At 47.3% G+C, this 18,288-nt stretch overlaps 2 protein-coding genes across 2 annotated transcripts; one reads left to right on the forward strand and one right to left on the reverse strand.

The window, feature by feature from the left end:
* Positions 1-546: 546 nt before the first annotated feature.
* On the reverse strand, positions 547-6,765 carry LOC135822531 (coiled-coil domain-containing protein 43-like). Its single transcript, XM_065335320.1, has 5 exons — positions 6,171-6,765; positions 3,802-3,898; positions 2,811-3,000; positions 2,043-2,089; positions 547-1,279 (listed from the first exon to the last, which is right to left on the reverse strand). Exons 1-5 carry the CDS (start codon positions 6,336-6,338, stop codon positions 1,092-1,094), a joined length of 690 nt encoding a protein of 229 aa, XP_065191392.1. The 5' UTR covers positions 6,339-6,765; the 3' UTR covers positions 547-1,091.
* A 3,373-nt stretch (positions 6,766-10,138) lies between these two features.
* LOC135822535 (very-long-chain (3R)-3-hydroxyacyl-CoA dehydratase 2-like) lies at positions 10,139-17,804 on the forward strand. The gene is made up of 7 exons (XM_065335324.1): positions 10,139-10,437; positions 13,233-13,353; positions 13,739-13,846; positions 14,727-14,848; positions 15,249-15,288; positions 16,492-16,621; positions 17,329-17,804. The coding sequence occupies exons 1-7, from the start codon at positions 10,382-10,384 to the stop codon at positions 17,397-17,399; spliced, it is 648 nt and encodes a 215-aa protein (XP_065191396.1). The 5' UTR covers positions 10,139-10,381; the 3' UTR covers positions 17,400-17,804.
* Positions 17,805-18,288: the final 484 nt, after the last annotated feature.

Below are 18,288 nucleotides of genomic sequence, written 5' to 3' on the forward strand. Positions count from 1 at the left end.
TAATCCGTCGCGAATATATCCAACACTGGCATTAGGAGCATTTCCAAGCCCGCCTGAATGCATATCTTCCTTTTCCAAACGGCAGAAGCTGTGTTTTGATTGGTCAGGCCCTACCCTAGCCTGTCATGCTTTTGTGTATGATGATATGGAGGGTATACTAGTGAGCTATACACATGACCTACTCAGCAGTAAACACACACTTGTGGCCAAAAAGTTGGTCCGGCCAAGGGAAAAAATGCATGCTTGACCAGCCGGACCGGTTCCGCGGGGCCTGAGATTATTACCGGGTAAACTTCAACTCAACCAGTCAAAGCCTCAAAGCACCAGAATTGCATAACTTGATGCATGCGAGACCTGGCCAAGCTATCAATTGGCTTGGTCTCAGCAGCCATGCGGTCTGCACGGCCACTTTCTAAGTTTCTATGTCCCCGATTGGGCGGTTCCATGGGTGAAGGCTGAAACCAGGTTTCAACTGTATGGGCATAGGCCCATACAAGACTAGACCATGGAAAGCACGTACACGCACAGACACATAGGGCTGAGTGCTTTCGATTGGTGTGGGGATCGTCAAGGAATTGATGAACCGCACCATAAATAATTAGCCGTAATGACTGGCAAGAAAAAGGATACTTAAAAAAAAAACTCACTGAAAATACATAAATCTGTAAAAGCTAGGCAAGAGCAGCATGTGTACATACTGAGGTACACACAGGGCTCCACCACCAGGAGCAATGGCTGGAACGAATGGAAGATACAAACAACGAACAACAACGACGAACAACAAAAATACTAGAGGCCCTAATAACAACCAACACGGGACCAGCAAGGCACCTCCATTTCAAACAGCCACAGAGGTTGGAGTCTTCCGGCTGAAAGAGAATGAAGGTGCTCTAGAAACGAGAACAATCAACGATGGTATAAAGGTTACGTGAATGACGCCGTGGTGGGTGCTTTGGTTGGCGTGACAAACCAGTGCTTGCAATGCCACTCCAGACAAAACATCTCAAATGACGTACATGGATTCACGTAGCCTCTACGGCGGGCTCAAGGCTGGTAAACAGTATCATCGTTAGTTCATCGTACAGGAAAGACTATCTTCTTCGCTCGCGCTTCTGCACTTTCTGCTTCACCTTGTCTTTGCGATCCTGCTCCTTTTGCAGCTGCTTCTCGCGCGCCGCTTTGGTCTGCGCAACCCTGGCCGTGTGCTCGGCCTGCTGCTTTTCTCGCTCAGCTCGCTGCGCACCCGCAACTTGCTGCCGGTTGTTGATCGACAGCTTCTCTGCAGCGGAAAACAAACAAAGGCAAATGCACAGTCCAAACACCATGCTGAAGGAGAAACAAGCCGGAAAATTGGCTTGCTGATGGCTGAACTCTTGTTGTTTCTGCATGAGGGAGGAGAAACAAGCTGGAAAAATCTAGCCATCCCAAACACCGACTACAGTCAGACTTCGCTTATCCGGTCCTCTTTTATCCGGATCCTTCGCCATCCGGAAGAAAATAGCTGGTTACAGATTTACAGCATACGTGGTGCATCCAACATAACCGGTGTTCGGTTATCCGGTTCTCTCGCCTATACGGATATTTTTAGTGGAAAACGGATGCGTGCGGTTAAGCGAGGTCTGACCGTACCATCAAGCCGGAAAATTCTTGGTTTTTGTACATTCGTTATTCTACCAATGGAGTTGCCATCAGACGTCACACAAGTTCGGTTTGGGTACGTGGGGTACACTCCAAAATGAACGTCACCACTACACTCGACTGGCAAAGTAGACACCCGCAACAAGCAGGATCTTATAACACCAAACGCCACCCTAGAACAAGCGCATGCCATGTATGCAAGCAATTGTATTGTGTTTACTGTAGAAGCTGTGTGCAGTACATACATACATACCCCCCCCCCCCAATACACATGCACGCACGCACCCACGCACACCCACACGCGCGCGCACACACACACACACGCGCACACACGCGTGCACACACACGCACACACACACACACACACAGCCCAGAGCCAACTGCCGGCACTGGTTGTCACTGACCTAGTGTTGAATCGATTCGAGATGACTGTGTGGCCTGGCGATCTTCAGTACATCAGGAAGCACAGTCAAGGAGTACAGCATTGCAAAACACCACTACAATACACTTGTATGCAACACTCCTACTGTTGTGCACATTGAAATCAGTTGAGAAGTCGAGCAGCCATGGGGCGCTGGCTTTGCAGCCGCGAGCGCTGCTGGTCCAGTTGTTTTTACAGTGTGTGCGTGAGCTGCAGTGCATGTACGCGCAAAGGCAGCAAGGGTGCCGGCCCCTGTTATCCTACCGGACTTCAATGTCCACCACAGTACAAAACACCGCTAAAGTACACTCACACACAACACAGGACAACACATGACATGTACATGGACAGTGCTGCTCAATGAAATCCAGTCGCGAGAGTCAAGTTGGCGCCGTGCACCTTTTCGCAGCCCAGTGTTCGCAGGTCTAGGGCTGCGCAACGCTCCGGCGTGTACTTGAGTGACGCGACTGGATTTGATTGAGCAGCGCTGTACTTTACAAAAACTCTCCCGGCAATTCAGAGAGAGGAACATTGGTTGGTGCAATTCTGAGAGCCATGCTTTCATCATTACGAAACAACTGCAGATCCTTGTCACTCTGCTGAACCGTTTCCCCCCATATATAGCCCGCAATGGATTGCTCTGGCATGACAGTTCCAGTACTGAGAAGCGACAGACGCGCCCATTCCCCGAGCTCTACATGTACAAGATAAGAAACACCACCTGTCCAAGTCACACATCTAGAGAGGATATTAGTCCACGTTGTCATCATCATCGTCATCTTCATCCTCAAACGCAAACTGCGCTAGAACCGCCTCCTTTCTTAGCCGGTCCTCTTCTGTCTTCTCTGTTCTGCGAGAGCTAGAACTGGACGCGTTGGATGCGGACGCAGTCGACATCACCAAGCCGGGTATGAAGGACGCGCTGTTGCGGGCTTCTTGTTCTGTGCACACAGGCCACACATGCGCATGCACATGCCATGCGCACCCAAAAAGGCAGTTCTTCTGTCTTCCTGTAATACAGTCTACAGTCAACTTCGCTAATAACGACAATTCGCGAATAAAGACAGAATGTCCATGCCCAGAGCAAAGTTCCATCCAACTGTAATACATATAATGAGACTTCGGGTATAACGACACTTCGCGAATAAGGACACTTTTTTGATGCCCCACCGAGTGTCGTTATAAGCGAAGTTGACTGTATGTGCAGTTGAGTTACCAAACATACATGCATATCGGTATGCTTTGCTTGGTGAAAATCCTAGCCTGTCCGTTCTTTGGCACCTGGCAGCACCGTGTGGCCAGTTCCTAGATAGTAAACCGGTGCTCAGCTGATGGATAGATTACTCAAGAGGACTGCTACACTTGCAGTTGTATCTTATCAGCTGGAGAGCCTGTCATGAAGTTTTAGCTTTCAGAACAGGACTCAGAAACACTAACGTGCTGCATGCATTTAGAATCCTTGGTGTGACCCCGTAATTGTGCGCACACACGAATAAGAACAGTACTCACACGCGCATATGTAAGCAAGACCTTTTCCAACGCACCACAGACATCATACACACACACACACACACACACACACACACACACACACACACACACACACACACACACACACACACACACACACACACCATCCCCGAAGCAACGATAGTGCACAAGATGTTAGACATAGCAACTTGAACTTGGGACTACACCGTTCAACAGCTGTCTATGCCGAGCCAGTACTAGCATGCACTCACCAGCTTTCCTCTCCGCTTCTTTCTGTGCCTTCTCCTGCTCTGTTTTCTTCATCCACTTCTCAACAATCTCACGACATACGTCATCGACAGGCACAGTCTGTGAGTGTGAGGCAATGAGAAAACAGCAGCAGTGTTGATGTGAGCAGACCTCTTCGTAGCAAATCATGTACATATACAGTCGACCTACCCTTATAACAATATTTGCGTCAGACCAAGAAATATTGTTATAAGGGTAATATTGTTGTAATATTGTTATAAGGGTATTGGTTCATTTCATACATGTCATAATGCATGATTTTTGTTCATTTTTTACACTCTTTAGAGCATAAAAACTTGCGTACATGTACGTTCTATGCACATTATGTACATCGCAAGGCATCAATGGTGCCCCCATCGCATTTTGTCATGTCCCAGTGACTTATCAAGTGAAACTTGCCCTACTTGGATAGTGGAGCCTACGTATTCCCTGCTAGATATTGTTATAAAATGGAAAAATGCTGAGTGGTCAGCCCATTTTATATCGTTATAGGGGTAATATCATTAGCAATATTGTTATAAGGGTAAGGCATTGTATACAAAAGTCAATGGAGTGATTTGGTTGGACAAAAAAATATCGTTATAAGGGTAATATCGTTATAGAGGTTATCGTTATAAGGGTAGGTCGACTGTACTCTAGCCTTGATGCTACATGTTACTGAAACTTCACTTTACATGTAGGGTACCCCGTAAGAAGAGGCCGGTGGGAATGCCCTTATCAAAATGTAATACATAATAATACCAAGCGAACATAAACCAGAGTGTGCAACTCAGGATGGTTCCTGTGGGAGCGTAATCCGTGCAGTACGCCATTTCTGACAGCATGGTACGGTGGAAAGTTGCGTAACCAATCACAGTTTGTGTTTATTTCGGTTTTTTGGTACGGATAGCATGGTGAATTTACTTGCCAGCGGATGTACAAAGCGTACGCAGTCACACAAAAACACCGAAATCCTAAAACAGGACGTCTAAATCATGCAAACTTGGCTGATTTCCGGACTGTGAAACACGGAAATTTGAGCTGTACGCAAGTCGCAGCTTGGCTGACCTCATCAGGGTGACGTAGTGCACGAACTGCGCTGTTTCAGATTTGATATGCACAGTTGCACACTCTGGTTTATGTACTCTTGATAATACTAATGTACATTCAAGAAAAACAGTCAGGGGAAGTGAACTGCCTGAAAAGAGAGAAAAAATGCCAGAATGCCAGACCCACCAGGACTCGAACCCGGGACCTTGCTCGTCATGAGCAACGCTCACACCAAGTGCGATTCAGCCATTCAGCGGAAAAAGTGCTTTTTGACGTCATCGTTGCTACAGAAACGGCTGAATTTTCGGCTTCAGCCGTTCTCAGCAGTCAGCCGTTTTTGAAGCGCTGAATAGAGCGCTGAATAGATTCAGCCACTTTCAGCCATTCTGGCGCAGTGCCGGGAAAAATAAACTCGTGCAAATCCAAAGCGCATCTTGCCATCGATGCATCGTGTTCTGAAATATTCCGGCTTTCGCTGTTTGTTTCGTTGTTGGTCCTACTTCTCTCATTGCCTGCTGTTTGTTATTGTCTTCATCATTCCTTGTGCGCTTTCTACGAGGCACGATTTGGTTCGGCAGCGTCAGACAAGGGAGACTATTGTGCGATAGAATCATGCGCACCATGATGTCGGTGCAGAGCAAGGTGCAGACAACGGCACAGAGTCTAGTTTCAGGATCCATGGCGGCACTACAAGCTCAAACCTCCCTCAATCTTTCAAACAGCCACCCTGATTCCAATGTGGCAATGAAGCTCCTCTACCAGTACAGTACCAAAACTCTGCTGATTGCCATGTACATGGTCGACAGAAAATCAAATTCAAAAATGCGCGCAAAGAACAAACCTCCACAGCACGCAAAAACTTGAGCGGATCTCATATGGGTCGATGTGACCAACCGCTTCATTCAGCACAAGCCACTTTCAGTGCAAGCTGGAAACGGCTTGTTTGGTGTGACCGCGACCTAACAAAACTGAGCTATGGGTCCAGGCCGAACCTAGAAGGCGCTGACACATTTTTCACTCCAAAGGCAGCTCACAACACGTGCAACACATACTGATGGTACTTGGGTGTTTTTCCCTACCCCGGGGGACCAACCACGGTCCGTTTCTAGGAACGTACTACCAGAGGCGAAAGAAAGTAATTACCGGTAATTGAAATGGGAATGGGATAAACTTCAAATAAAAGTCCCGATGGGTCTGACATTTTTTCTCTTTTCAGGCAGTTCACTTCCCCTGACTGATTACTTTTGAATTTGAAGTGTATCCCATTTCCATTTCAACTAATGTGCATGCTCGTTGTTCTTACTGTGGCCTCTGTGAGCAGTTCTGCCAATGCTTCCACCATCTCATCCACTGAGCTCTCGTCTGCATCCAACATTCCCGTTATGTAACCAGAGAACACTTCGTCGTCCAGCTCCAGCTGCTTCAGGCGACTGCCCAGCCATGAGTCAAAGTCTCCGTCTGCTTGACTCATTGCTTACTCAGCTATAGAGGGCTGCACGATGTTGCTGGTCCGGAGTAAGTAGCTGGGAAAGGAATCAATTCAGCTCCTGGTGCTTTACTTCTACACCGACATACAAGCTACGCTATTACCGGTACTTGAATTCCTTTGAAGCAAGATACTATCAGTGCATGTATTTTGAAAATGAAATGGAATTGAAGATTTCTAATTTTCTATTGTTCAAATCAACACACCCAGCTTTCCGACAAGTACTGACGCATGCAGCGCCACATGCACAATACAACAGCCCTGCTATGCTTGAAATAGTTCCTAGATACTGCCAGCTTGTGCTGAATGCTCTACCAAATAAAACACCACGCACTGTGCATATCTACTGGTCTTTCAAGAAAAGATTGAAAGAGTCAGAGTGAGCTGAGAAATGAGAGAGATCCTCGACTCGTCGGAGTTTCTTGCTTTTTTGTCGAAGATTCAAATCTCGCATGACGTATTTTCACGCAAAAGCGCAACACGGAATTCGCGCACGCGATGCTTCCGACAGACCAGGTCACGGCTGTCACGATGGTCATGTACTCGGCCAAAAAATATGGCGTCCAAAAATTTGAAAATTCAAAAATCTCATCATCGATCTGTCATTGATTTGCTTGAAAATACTCTTTTTCTCTTGAGGAAACCTCCACTTTCCCCTTCCAATCGACCGGGTTTCATAGTACAAACACGCTTCATGACTTCCTCTCGCGATCCTCTTTCATCTGATACCCGTCCTGGCCGTGTTCTTCCAGGAACGATTCCTTCAGAGGTGCGTTTCCTTTGCCTTGACGACTTGCCCTTCGTCACTTCTATCAGCCCTTTTCACAGCTACCTTCTTCTCTTGTAAAAGTTTTCTCGTCTTCTTTGCCAGTTTTCCTGGTGCCTGGGTGACTTCATTTACCGATTTTTTGAATTTGTTTGTCTTTCCGTGCTACTAGATCGATTTCCGTGGCCATCGATTCTACCGTATCGCGTGCTAGTAGTAGTGTGTAAAATCAAGAGTACATGAAAACCAGAGTGTGCAGCTTGGGGCCTTTTCTGCTATGGGTGTCTGTCACGGCGAAATTCCGTGATTACATCATTTTGGTGCAGATCTGAGGCGGGAAATGGCGTAGTGCGTACAACTGAGCTGCAGTTGTGCAGAAAGAGACCTGCTTGAATCCTGCTTGTACGCACTACATCACTAAAATGATGTAATCACGGAATTTCGCCGTGACAGCAACCCATCCGAGCTGCACACTCTGGTTTTCATGTACTCTTGGTAAAATGGATGAACACGGAGCATTGCTGTCTACCTGCTGCAGTATTGTTGGCAAAAAGTTTGCCAACATGGCTGTGTCCACGAAATACAACGTGAAGGACTATGCCAGATCATTCAAGATGTGTACGAGGTCGACATTTCTCAGGATGACCCTGCGATCCACCCTACACACATTTGTCATGTATGCAAACGTGTGCTGGATCGTTGTCTGAGAGAAGGTTGCCTTGACTCATTTGTAGGGGATGGATGTGGAGCGATCAAAGTGTGGAAGCCACATCACCGCACATACTGCGACATATGCCACACTGCACCAAACAAGGGTAGACGTCCACCAAAAAAGCAGAAGCAACTTGCTTCAAAGCTTTCTGCTGTACAAAAAAAAGAAAAGAAATGGATCACACAACAGTCCCACAACATTCATCCACAACAGCAATACCCCTATCACACTGTACTGTCCTGGACCCCAGACAGCACACAGTACTAGTTAAATGGATGTAGATGAAGCAAATGTTTTCACGCACGCAACACCGACATACAGCGCACAGAAGAAACTGGACAAGACTAGGTTCGTTCATTGCGCAGCAGGTTCCACAATACACAGCAAGGGAAGTGCCAATGAATAAGAAAGACGGCAGCATAGTGATGGCATGCATGGCGTACATGCCAAATCTCATTGACATCGTGATGATCTGATGATCTGGACTTGCACGACACATATGGGTGGCTGACCTGGCACGGAAATGTCATTCCGGAGTCCGAGATTCGGCTAAAACTTGGCGGTGACCGCCTCTGGAGCAAATCTTTCGCAAGCCAAGCACCACAACAATGCCATCCGCCCAGTTATCTTGCCAATTCCCGTCAGCAACGTTGTTATTCCGTCTTTTCATCTGGATCTCGGCATTTTCGCATGGCTGTATGACATCTACCTAGCTGAAGTCAAACAACTGGATGTGAAACTGGCAGCAGCAACTCTCTAGCCGTGTGCAGATGATCAGCTCCAGTTTCAAGAGCTAACAGTTCTCAGCGACAAAGTTCGGTCCGCCAGGCAAGCTATGGAAGATGCCCAGGCGAAGAGCGATGAACTACAGCAGCAGCTCCAATATGCAGTGCTCTTGCAGCAACACGCACCGGCTAGCTTTCCCAACGTCAACATGGACACTGTAGCTGCAGCAATACAGCAACTGTGGAAAGACGCCAGCGACGCCTTCACTGCTGCAAGTGCTGAGCACAGCAAACTCGTACATGACTTAGACGAGATGAGAAAGAACAAGAAAGTCACAGGACCATGCGCGTCAAGTCTCGAGTCTGTGCTCCAAACACACAATGTTGATCGGCAAGCCTTCCATGGCGGTGCCTTCGTGGGCAACCATGTACATCGCACACTGCAGCCTGCCGTACTAAGAGCACTGATGTCTGCTCCAGTTGAGGTGGTTTCCACTCGTTGCCAGCAGCTCGTTGCTGATGCAGAAATCTTGCAGCAGCGGTACCATGGATTGTTTTCGGGATATGCCGACTGCAGCCACCGTTTCAGCCATTGCAACAGCATGTCAGAGGCCGACATCTCAAAGCTGGCTGACTGCATCCAGCTGTTTCTTCAGAAATGCAGAGAATCCATTATCACCCGGCAGCTCGGCAACATAACTCCGAAACTACATCTCTTGGAGGAGCGCACAGTCCCGTTCACCAGGAAATTTGGAGTCGGTCAGGGTCGACTCGCCGAGCAGGGCAGCGAGTCAATTCATGCCAGATTCAACAGGCTGAGCTTCGATTATAACGCTATTCCTGGGACTCTGCAGCGCCTCACAGCAATGTGCCAGCAACATCTCGTCGGGACATTGCCACAACATGACGCTGTTCGTCCCGCCACGGCATCAAGAAAACGCAAGGCGTCCGAGCTCGAGCAGTGATCCTCAGGCCCTGGACGCAGCAGCTTGGCCATTTCAGCCCTGATCCAGGTAAGAAAAATAACAACGGTACTGCTGACTCCTAGTTGAGCTCTGTAGTGACAACAGGAAGAGACGTCGTCCAGCAAAAACCTGCTGTCTACCTTCTCCTTCCTTTTCTTTCCTTGTTTGTTGTTGTCGAAGCTGAACAATTTTTGTTGTGCGACTTCGAAAGTTTGAATCCTTGTCCCGATCGCGGTGTTTGTTACCTTGACAAAGCACAGTTTTCGCGTGAATCCCACAGGATCTTGAAATCTTTTTCAGTTTTCAGAATATTTTTGAATTTCACCGTAAACCTGGGCGAAGGCCGCCATATTGTTAAGTGGTGGCCGCGAAACAGCCGTGAGGTGATAGCGCGCTAGCGCTAGTGTAGGCTGTAGCTAGCAAGCTAGCTCGGCGCGAGTAGACCTATGCGATACGAGTATCGATCACACGATCGCTTCTGAATCTGAAGTCGCACCATGCCAGGTGGCAGGTACGTAGGCCATATGGACGCGCTAGGCGGCGTTTTTTGGGGCGCCGCACCACAAAATACACAAAGCCACAACACCACAAACATTTTGAAATAACCACAGCACATCTCACATTCACAAGTCAAAGACTTGCAGTGTTGCACAAACTCAATTTAGTACTTGATCTTTGTAATAATGTTGAATGTACAGTCTGAGTAGGCTTGGCTAAGAAGTAGCCTTTAGCCTTTTAGGTACTCGATCGATCGATCGAAGTACACTGTAACTAAGTAGAGAAATATAGGTTACTCATTCTTCCGGACCTGTGTGTTTGGGCTGAGAGCATCCACATTGAGCTAGCTATTCACCAGTAAAATGAAATCAGTAACACTTGCGTATTTGATCGCATACAACCTCCTGCAATGGCTCGGGTAAGCTCGTATTTTTAAAATAATGGTGTGCATTCCCGTGTGATGTGTTAATTTTTTGAACAACAGCAAACTGGCAATGGCATGCATGGATGTTCTTGTTACACCCGTTGTGTGACCATGGGAGCAACTGCACTGCTGCAGTATGCCCTGAAATTGAAGAATTCTTACACAATGGAGTGTTGGTGTACTGCGCAACACGCCTAATCAGTAGGATTAATTCCGTCAAGCATATCCAGACCTTGGGGGGGGGGGGGGGGACATCAACACCTGAACATCCTATGACTGGCTGATGCATTGCAATTATTCTTGTTGAGATTGGAGAGATGCGGAGGCACTTGATACATTTGAAGTGAGCGCTTCTTTCGAATGATTGAGAGCTCAGGTCACGGGTGCACATACACCTGCTGCCCCCCCCCCCCCCCCTCCCGGAGTCTCCCCTGGAGAGATCTGGCATATCCATGGTATAGAATATCTTCGTCTACGCCTCCTGAAGGGCAGTGACTGAGCAGCAGTCACTCCGTGACCGCCAACTGTCTGTACTTGCCATCTTTTTAGATTTTTGTGTTGGGTTTCAGATCCTGTTATGGCAACACAGGATTGACTTTTTTCTTCTTTTCTTCAGATTCTTGGCGTTTTGATCAATTTTTTGTATTGAAGGGGAAGTTAAGGCAAAAATTAAAATTTCACCAGTTGTAGTCTTCGGGGTGCTGAGTCGAATGGTCGTGGTCCGAGGAAGCTGAGACGCTCCCTTCCTACTTGAATCCCAATCGAACTCGCGCACTTCCACCGAAACTGGGTGACTGCGCCCTACGAGATGGGGATTTGTATGCAAAATGTCACTAAAAGCGCCATTTCGTTCTTATAAAAGCACGGATGACCGCGTTTGGCCCATATGTTGTAGTCTTTTGGACGCTGAGTCGACTGGTTTCGGTCCGAAAAGGCTGCGATGAAGCGTTCCGCCTTTATTCCCAATCGAACATGGTTGAACAAGCGGTCACGTGCTCCTGCGTACGCCAGTCACCTGGTCACCGTGCCTGCAGGGTACAACTTACTAGCCTGTTTGACCTTTTTTGGGTGCAGTCCTGTCACTCGAGTTGAACTCGAGTTGACCCTTGGTGTGAAAGTTGTCACCTGCTGGCGTGGTGACCAGGTGATTTGGGCACCCAGGAGCACGTGACCACTTGTTCAACCATGTTCGATTGGGAATAAAGGAGGAACGCTGCATCGCAGCCTTTTCGGACCAAAACCAGTCGACTCAGCGTCCAAAAGACTACAACATATGGGCCAATCGCGGTCATCCGTGCTTTTATAAGAACGAAATGGCGCTTTTAGTGACATTTTGCATACAAATCCCCATCTCGTAGGGCGCAGTCACCCAGTTTCGGTGGAAGTGCGCGAGTTCGATTGGGATTCAAGTAGGAAGGGAGCGTCTCAGCTTCCTCGGACCAAGACCATTCGACTCAGCACCCCGAAGACTACAACTGGTGAAATTTTAATTTTTGCCTTAACTTCCCCTTTGAGATACTGTGGCATATGTAAGCACATATGCTTTGCCCGTGCAAGAGGCTTTTCGTAGTCACTCCATGCACTCACTCGCCAGCAGTGAATGCTGCAGATGCCTCTCGCATCACTACGTGCAGTGTTGCTGTGCTAGAGTTTCCAATCGTACAGCCTCTTTTACGGGCAAAATAAACACAATGAATATTTTTTTCCCAGGTGTTCCACAAAACTTCAACTCAAAGTTCTAAACAATACCCCAAACACAAACGCTAGAGCTCGAAGTGTGAGCTGTCACCTCAATTATTCAGTGCAAACTTGTTGTAGTGTGCTGCGATCGTCTACGCCTACAAGGCTACAGTACTACATGTACGTGTTGTGTATCTACATAGTATATCCGCTAGGGGTGAAACAATTATACCGAATATTCGAATACTCATTTGAATTTTTCAAATATAATTGTACTCGGAATAGATCAGAGTACTCGCTCATACATGGTACATGCATTTACCGCAGAAGTCTGCAGTTTCAGTGCAGCAGTCAGCAGATATTGATGTGCAGAGTGTGTGGTGAACATTTGCACCCGAGTAGAGAGAGCCCAAATGACCCACCGACCAATGCACTAGAGAAAAGGACTGCCAATTGGTTCAATCAGGGTTGTATCATGTGATTTTTAAGGCATTTGTGTGCGATTTTTTAGGATATCAAGAATACTCGAATATTCGATCGGAGAAATTCAGAGTACTCGAACTCGGGATCTCAGTGCCAACTTTCACCCCTAATATCCGCAGTACCTTACACGTATCAGTGTGATCTTGCACATAGTCTCTGTATGTTAGCACATGCTTAGTTGTAGCAGGTCACCTGAAAGCGCACGATTGCGCCACTTCATTTTCACAGGACTTCTCTGTATAGAAAGTGCTGTTCACTAGTTCTAGCCATTGAGTACTCTCACACAACCTTCACTGATGAGATCTGTATGGTCGAAACAGCTAGCTGCATAGAGGGATTGGTGCCAGTATCTGCTACAACTTAGAATCTTGCTGCTGGTGTGGCTCCTAAGGTCGTCCAGAGAGTGTGTATGGTGGGGAGCTAGGAGTTAAAATGATGAACAGCACGAAAGGCGCTGCTTGCCCTTGTGACGATCAATATTATTTGGCCAAAAGTCATATATTTTTATTTATTTTTTGATTTTATCACGTTCAAACAGTGTGGGTTTACAATCTTTACGGGGGCTGCGGAAGCCTAATATCATGCTTACATTGCGTGTGTATCATTGCCCGTGTCCGCCCCCACAGATGGCTGTCAATTGGTGTAATGATGGCCGTTCACCTGGTGCAGAACGACGGCAACCACCGCGAGCTGTTCAATGCCGTTGAGCTGCCGCTCGTTCTACTGCAAGCATCAGGGATTCTGGAGGTAGGGTAATCCACTGCAGCGTGCTGCAGAGCGTCTGTGTGTCGTGTTCCTTCAACGTTTGTTTGCGCAATGCACCGCGTGTGCTCGTTCTTCCTTATCACTGGCACAACAACCGCAATGAAATAGTCTTAATGCCATGATGAAGATGGGTGATATTCTAGAGTAGGTGGCTGCAATTGTGCTGCTGGAGCCCAGAAGCATGCGGGCCCGCCGGCAGCGCTATGGCCACAATGCTGCTGTTGCTGCTGCTGCTGCTTTAGCTGGTCATGCCGATTGTGGTGGCGCCTGTACTGCTGTTACTGCCAATGCCATCTATGGTGTATTACGTCAATAAAATTGAAATTCTTTTTTTGTATTCCGTGCATTTGTGGATGTTCCCCTCCAGACCATCCACAGCATATTGGGCATCAGCAAGTCCAGCCCAGCGGCAGCGTTTATGCAGTACTTGGGCCGCGGCTTTGCCCTGTTCCTGGTCACGCGCTCCATTCCCGGGGTAAGCACTTCTGCGTGGTGTGTGCCTGTACTGTAGAGTGTAGCGGTAGTTCATACCCCGGAGTGTACTTGTCTGTGGGCCTATTGTGCTGTGCCCTGCCTGCTCTGCACCATGCAGCTTTGTCCAGTTCGTGCAGTGCGGAAATCAAGGACCACGCTTTGTCAGTGGTTTGGAACTAAGTTTCGGACGCGGCTAATATCTGTGCACACGAAATTTAGGGAGGCTATACATTTTCTGTAGAGGCGGTACACGTGCGTGTGGGTTGTACACGAGTACATGTACTGAAGTACTTACATCAGAGTGTACAGCTGAGACACGTGGCCAGGAAAGCATTTATTCAATTTTATTGTGTTGCTTTTGTTGCTGCTGTTGCTGGTGGTGTGGTGGTGTTTTTGTTTCAAATCTTTATTCTCACGATAGCCAGTGGCCAATAAGAGATAATAGTGTGAGAGAGGAGAAAGAGTGAGGAAGAATTGGGTGGGCAGGACCTAGGGATTAATGACTACTTAAGTGTACGGGCAGGGGTGGTCGCTACACGAGCATACAGAGTTGTGCAACAGCAGGGATATCTAGGATTTGAAGAGAGTACGAGAAGGGATTTCACGAAGCTGGGTGGGCAAGTGTTGTTGTTGTTGTTGTTGTTGTTGTTGCTGTTGTTGTTGTTGTTGTTCATTTTGGCACCAAGGTAACGATAAAACCTAATGTTACAGATCTTATGGAATATGGATGCAGTGCAAGCGTAGACTCACAGATTGCGGCTTCCATGACTCATCGAAATGACGTAAACGACGAATTCCGTTGTCTGGAGCCCGTAAGCAGAGGTGCATATTCTGGTTTATGTACTTTTGTCCATACTGTTGCTGTGTTCTTGTGCACACAGGTTCGATATGAACTAGGTGTAGTCAGCTATCTGATCACCTGGGTTATGATCGACTCGGTGCGATATCCGTACTACTTCATGTCTCTGCTGGGAAAACCGCCGTACATCCTGACATGGCTGAGGTAGGCTTTGCAAAAATGTTTAATTTTAATTTTTATTACTTGTAAGAATAATCCAGACATTACCATGGCTTAGGAGCTGTGGAGTGTGGCATGATTTAATTAAGATCGATAGCAAGAAAACTGCAATGCAAGTACCTGTGGTGAAGTCAAGTGGAGGTGACAGCAACACCTGGCCTTCGTGACTGTGTTGCGAGATTCCGATTTCGCCCTCGGGCCTCCTATTGGAGAGCCATGGCACGCGAGGTGTCGGCTCTTTGCCACGTGTATTCCTTGCATTGTTTGTAGAGCGGGTAGAGAATCGTGAACTTGTGATCGCCGGCTATTGCACAGCTGTATGTTGCCACACAGTAACACAGTATCATGACCTTGTTGGTTCGTCTGTGTGCTCCTCTCTCCACAGATATACGAGTTTCATCCCGCTGTATCCACTGGGTTATCTAGTAAGAGAGTACGATGTACTTGTACACTGTGCAGACTACTGATACAGTCAGACCTCGCTTAAACAAAAAAATACTAGTACAGTCAGACCTCGCTTAACCGCACACATCTGGTTTCCACAAAAATATCCGGATAGGTGAGGTAACCGGATAACTGAACATACATACTGTATATGCATGTATATGCATGTGGCATGTCAAAAGCAATGACATCGTACATACATGTAGACAGGTCCTATGCAGTACAACTAGCGTGCCCAGTATGTAAAACAAGTGAGGAAAATGACAAGTGCATGCAACTGAGTGCTGTCCGCATACACCCAGCAGGTCAAGGACCTCATTTGCTTGTACAACTCCCTGATACTAGCTTCTGCAAGCGCTAGCCAGCCACATGCAACCGGATACGACGAAGCTTTTTGCACACATTTTAACCAGTTTGTACACAAAATCATGCACCGGTATGCGGATCGCGAGGTCCGGTTATGTTGTATGCATGACATATGCTGCACATCGGTAACCAGCGATTTTCTTCCGGATGGCGAGGGATCCGGATAAACGAGGACCGGATAAACGAGGTCTGACTGTACCCAGATAGACGAGGGAACCGGATAATCGAACACACATTCTATATGTATGCATGACATAGCTGTAAATCGGTAACTAAGGGTTTTCTTTCGGATGGCGAGGGATCCGGATGAAAGAGGACCGGATAAGCGAGGTCTGACTGTACATGTATAGTATAGTACAACTTGGCAAGACAACAGAGACCCACAGAACTCAGAGTCACGATAACGATAGTGGCCTCTGTTGTTCTGCCTTGTGTGTAGTATGCTCTGCCCTTGTTAGGGTATTGAGCACTATAATTTTGCAGCAAGGACCTGCGACACTTTGTCAACAAGTGATAGTGTTAAAACAGCAGTGAGCACACTGTCACTGTGCTTACGAGTTCAGTGTGCAGCCATCATGCTATGTTCTCATGCATGCAAAACATGAGGTTGATGGTCTCTCTCTCTCACGAGCCCTGGTGGCTTATTGTTGCTTGTGCGGTGAATGCTTGTTATAGTTCTTCCAATGGCCAGCTTGTGGAATGTATCTCTCTCTCTCTCTCTCTCTCTCTCTCTCTCTCTCTCTCTCTCTCTCTCTCTCTCTCTCTCTCTCTCTCTTCTCTCTCTCCCTCCCCCCCCCCCCCTCCCCCTCCTTCTCCAGGCTGAGTTAACGACGGTGTACGCAGCCATGTTGAAGGTCTGGGAGACCAACCAGTACAGCTTCACAGTGGCCGGCACTGAGATCAACTTCTACTACCTACTGCTATCCTACATGGCCTTCAGCTGCTTTGGTGAGTTTGAAATACATGTACTGTATCCTACATGGCCTTCAGCTGCTTTGGTGAGCTTGAAATACATGTACTGTATCCTACATGGCCTTCAGCTGCTTTGGTGAGTTTGAAATACATGTACTGTATCCTACATGGCCTTCAGCTGCTTTGGTGAGTTTGAAATACATGTACTGTATCCTACATGGCCTTCAGCTGCTCTGGTGAGCTTGAAATACATGTACTGTATCCTACATGGCCTTCAGCTGCTTTGGTGAGCTTGAAATACATGTACTCAGTACTGTGCATTGACAGCATGTTGCAAGGCGAGGACGCACAGTGCTCCTGACTACAACCATAACCTGGTTGGCAGAGTCCCGGTCTTGCAACCATTTGAACCGTACGGTACTCGCCTAGTAACATGCTGTCGAAGTCGAAAACATGTTAAACTATCAAGCAAGGCTTCTATATAATACCATGTACTGTACATGTAGTCACCTCCGTACGCTGCAAAAATGCACGTGCGGACAGTCATGGCCGCGGGTGTGTGTATGTGTGTGTGTGTGCATATGTGTGCATGCACACGTGTGTGTGTGTGTGTGTATGTGTGTGTGTGTGCTTGCATGTCTACATGTGCATGTCACATTGTGTATATGCGCGCCTTCACTTTTGTACTCTTGCTTGTATGCAAACAAACACATAATCATGCTGTGCTGTATGGTCGTGTTCAGGTTTCTTCCAGAACTACAGCTACATGTTCTCTCAACGGAAGAAGGCTCTAAAGAAGGCGAAGACCAACTAGAACAAAACCATAGGATCAAATTCAAACTACATACCCACTGTGTCTGCCCTTCAGCACCAATCAACGTCTTCTTCTCATTATCCTCCCGTCACCTGTTTCTTCCTCCACAGTGTTGCAGTATGACATACGACCCCGTGACAGAGAAAGTGATGCACATGCACACCTCTACCCCGGACCATGGACAAAGCAGACCAGTACCCATTACACCGAGATGGAGATCACATACCTATTTAGCTTAGCTGTACATGTAATAAGTGACTTCAATGTCTTTTCTTGAAGCCTAGATTTTTATCAATATCATGAAGCGGACACCCCAGACAGGTACCGGTAGCTCATCTCTATTCCATTCACGTGAGAGTTTGTTTGTGCATGACTGCGTATGTGCATGTGCTAGGCCCAGACAGATTCTGCTCCGCTCGCCTCGATATTTTGCCGCGAAATGTTGATGCGAAATCTTCGATCCGCGAAATGTTGATGCGAAATCTTCGATATTTTGCCGAGCCTGGCACTAGAAACTCGATATTTTGCTCCATTAGAGAGTTTACGCTTCACGCTTTTTCAATTTCGAACGTGAGAAAAAAACGTGCGTTGAATTTGACCGTGTTGGAGTTGTGTGGAGAGTTTGCGCTGCGCGTGCTGAAATCACGTTGTTGTTGTTGTTGTTGTTTTCTTTATTTGATTTCGCTAAAACCAAATGTGAGTTTTCGGAAGAGGTCATGGGGTCGCGACCCGAGGTTGATCCGTTTAGAAACCAAGGAGGTCATGGGGTCGCGACCTGAGGATTATTCGTTTAGAAAACAAAAGGAAAAAATCGATTTGTACTAGAGTTATCTAGATTCCCGAGATTCTGAGCAAAAAACGTTGGAATTACTTGAATAAACTCACGCTT

This window comes from Sycon ciliatum, chromosome 8 (assembly GCF_964019385.1).
Source record: "Sycon ciliatum chromosome 8, ocSycCili1.1, whole genome shotgun sequence".
Classification (NCBI taxonomy): domain Eukaryota; kingdom Metazoa; phylum Porifera; class Calcarea; order Leucosolenida; family Sycettidae; genus Sycon; species Sycon ciliatum.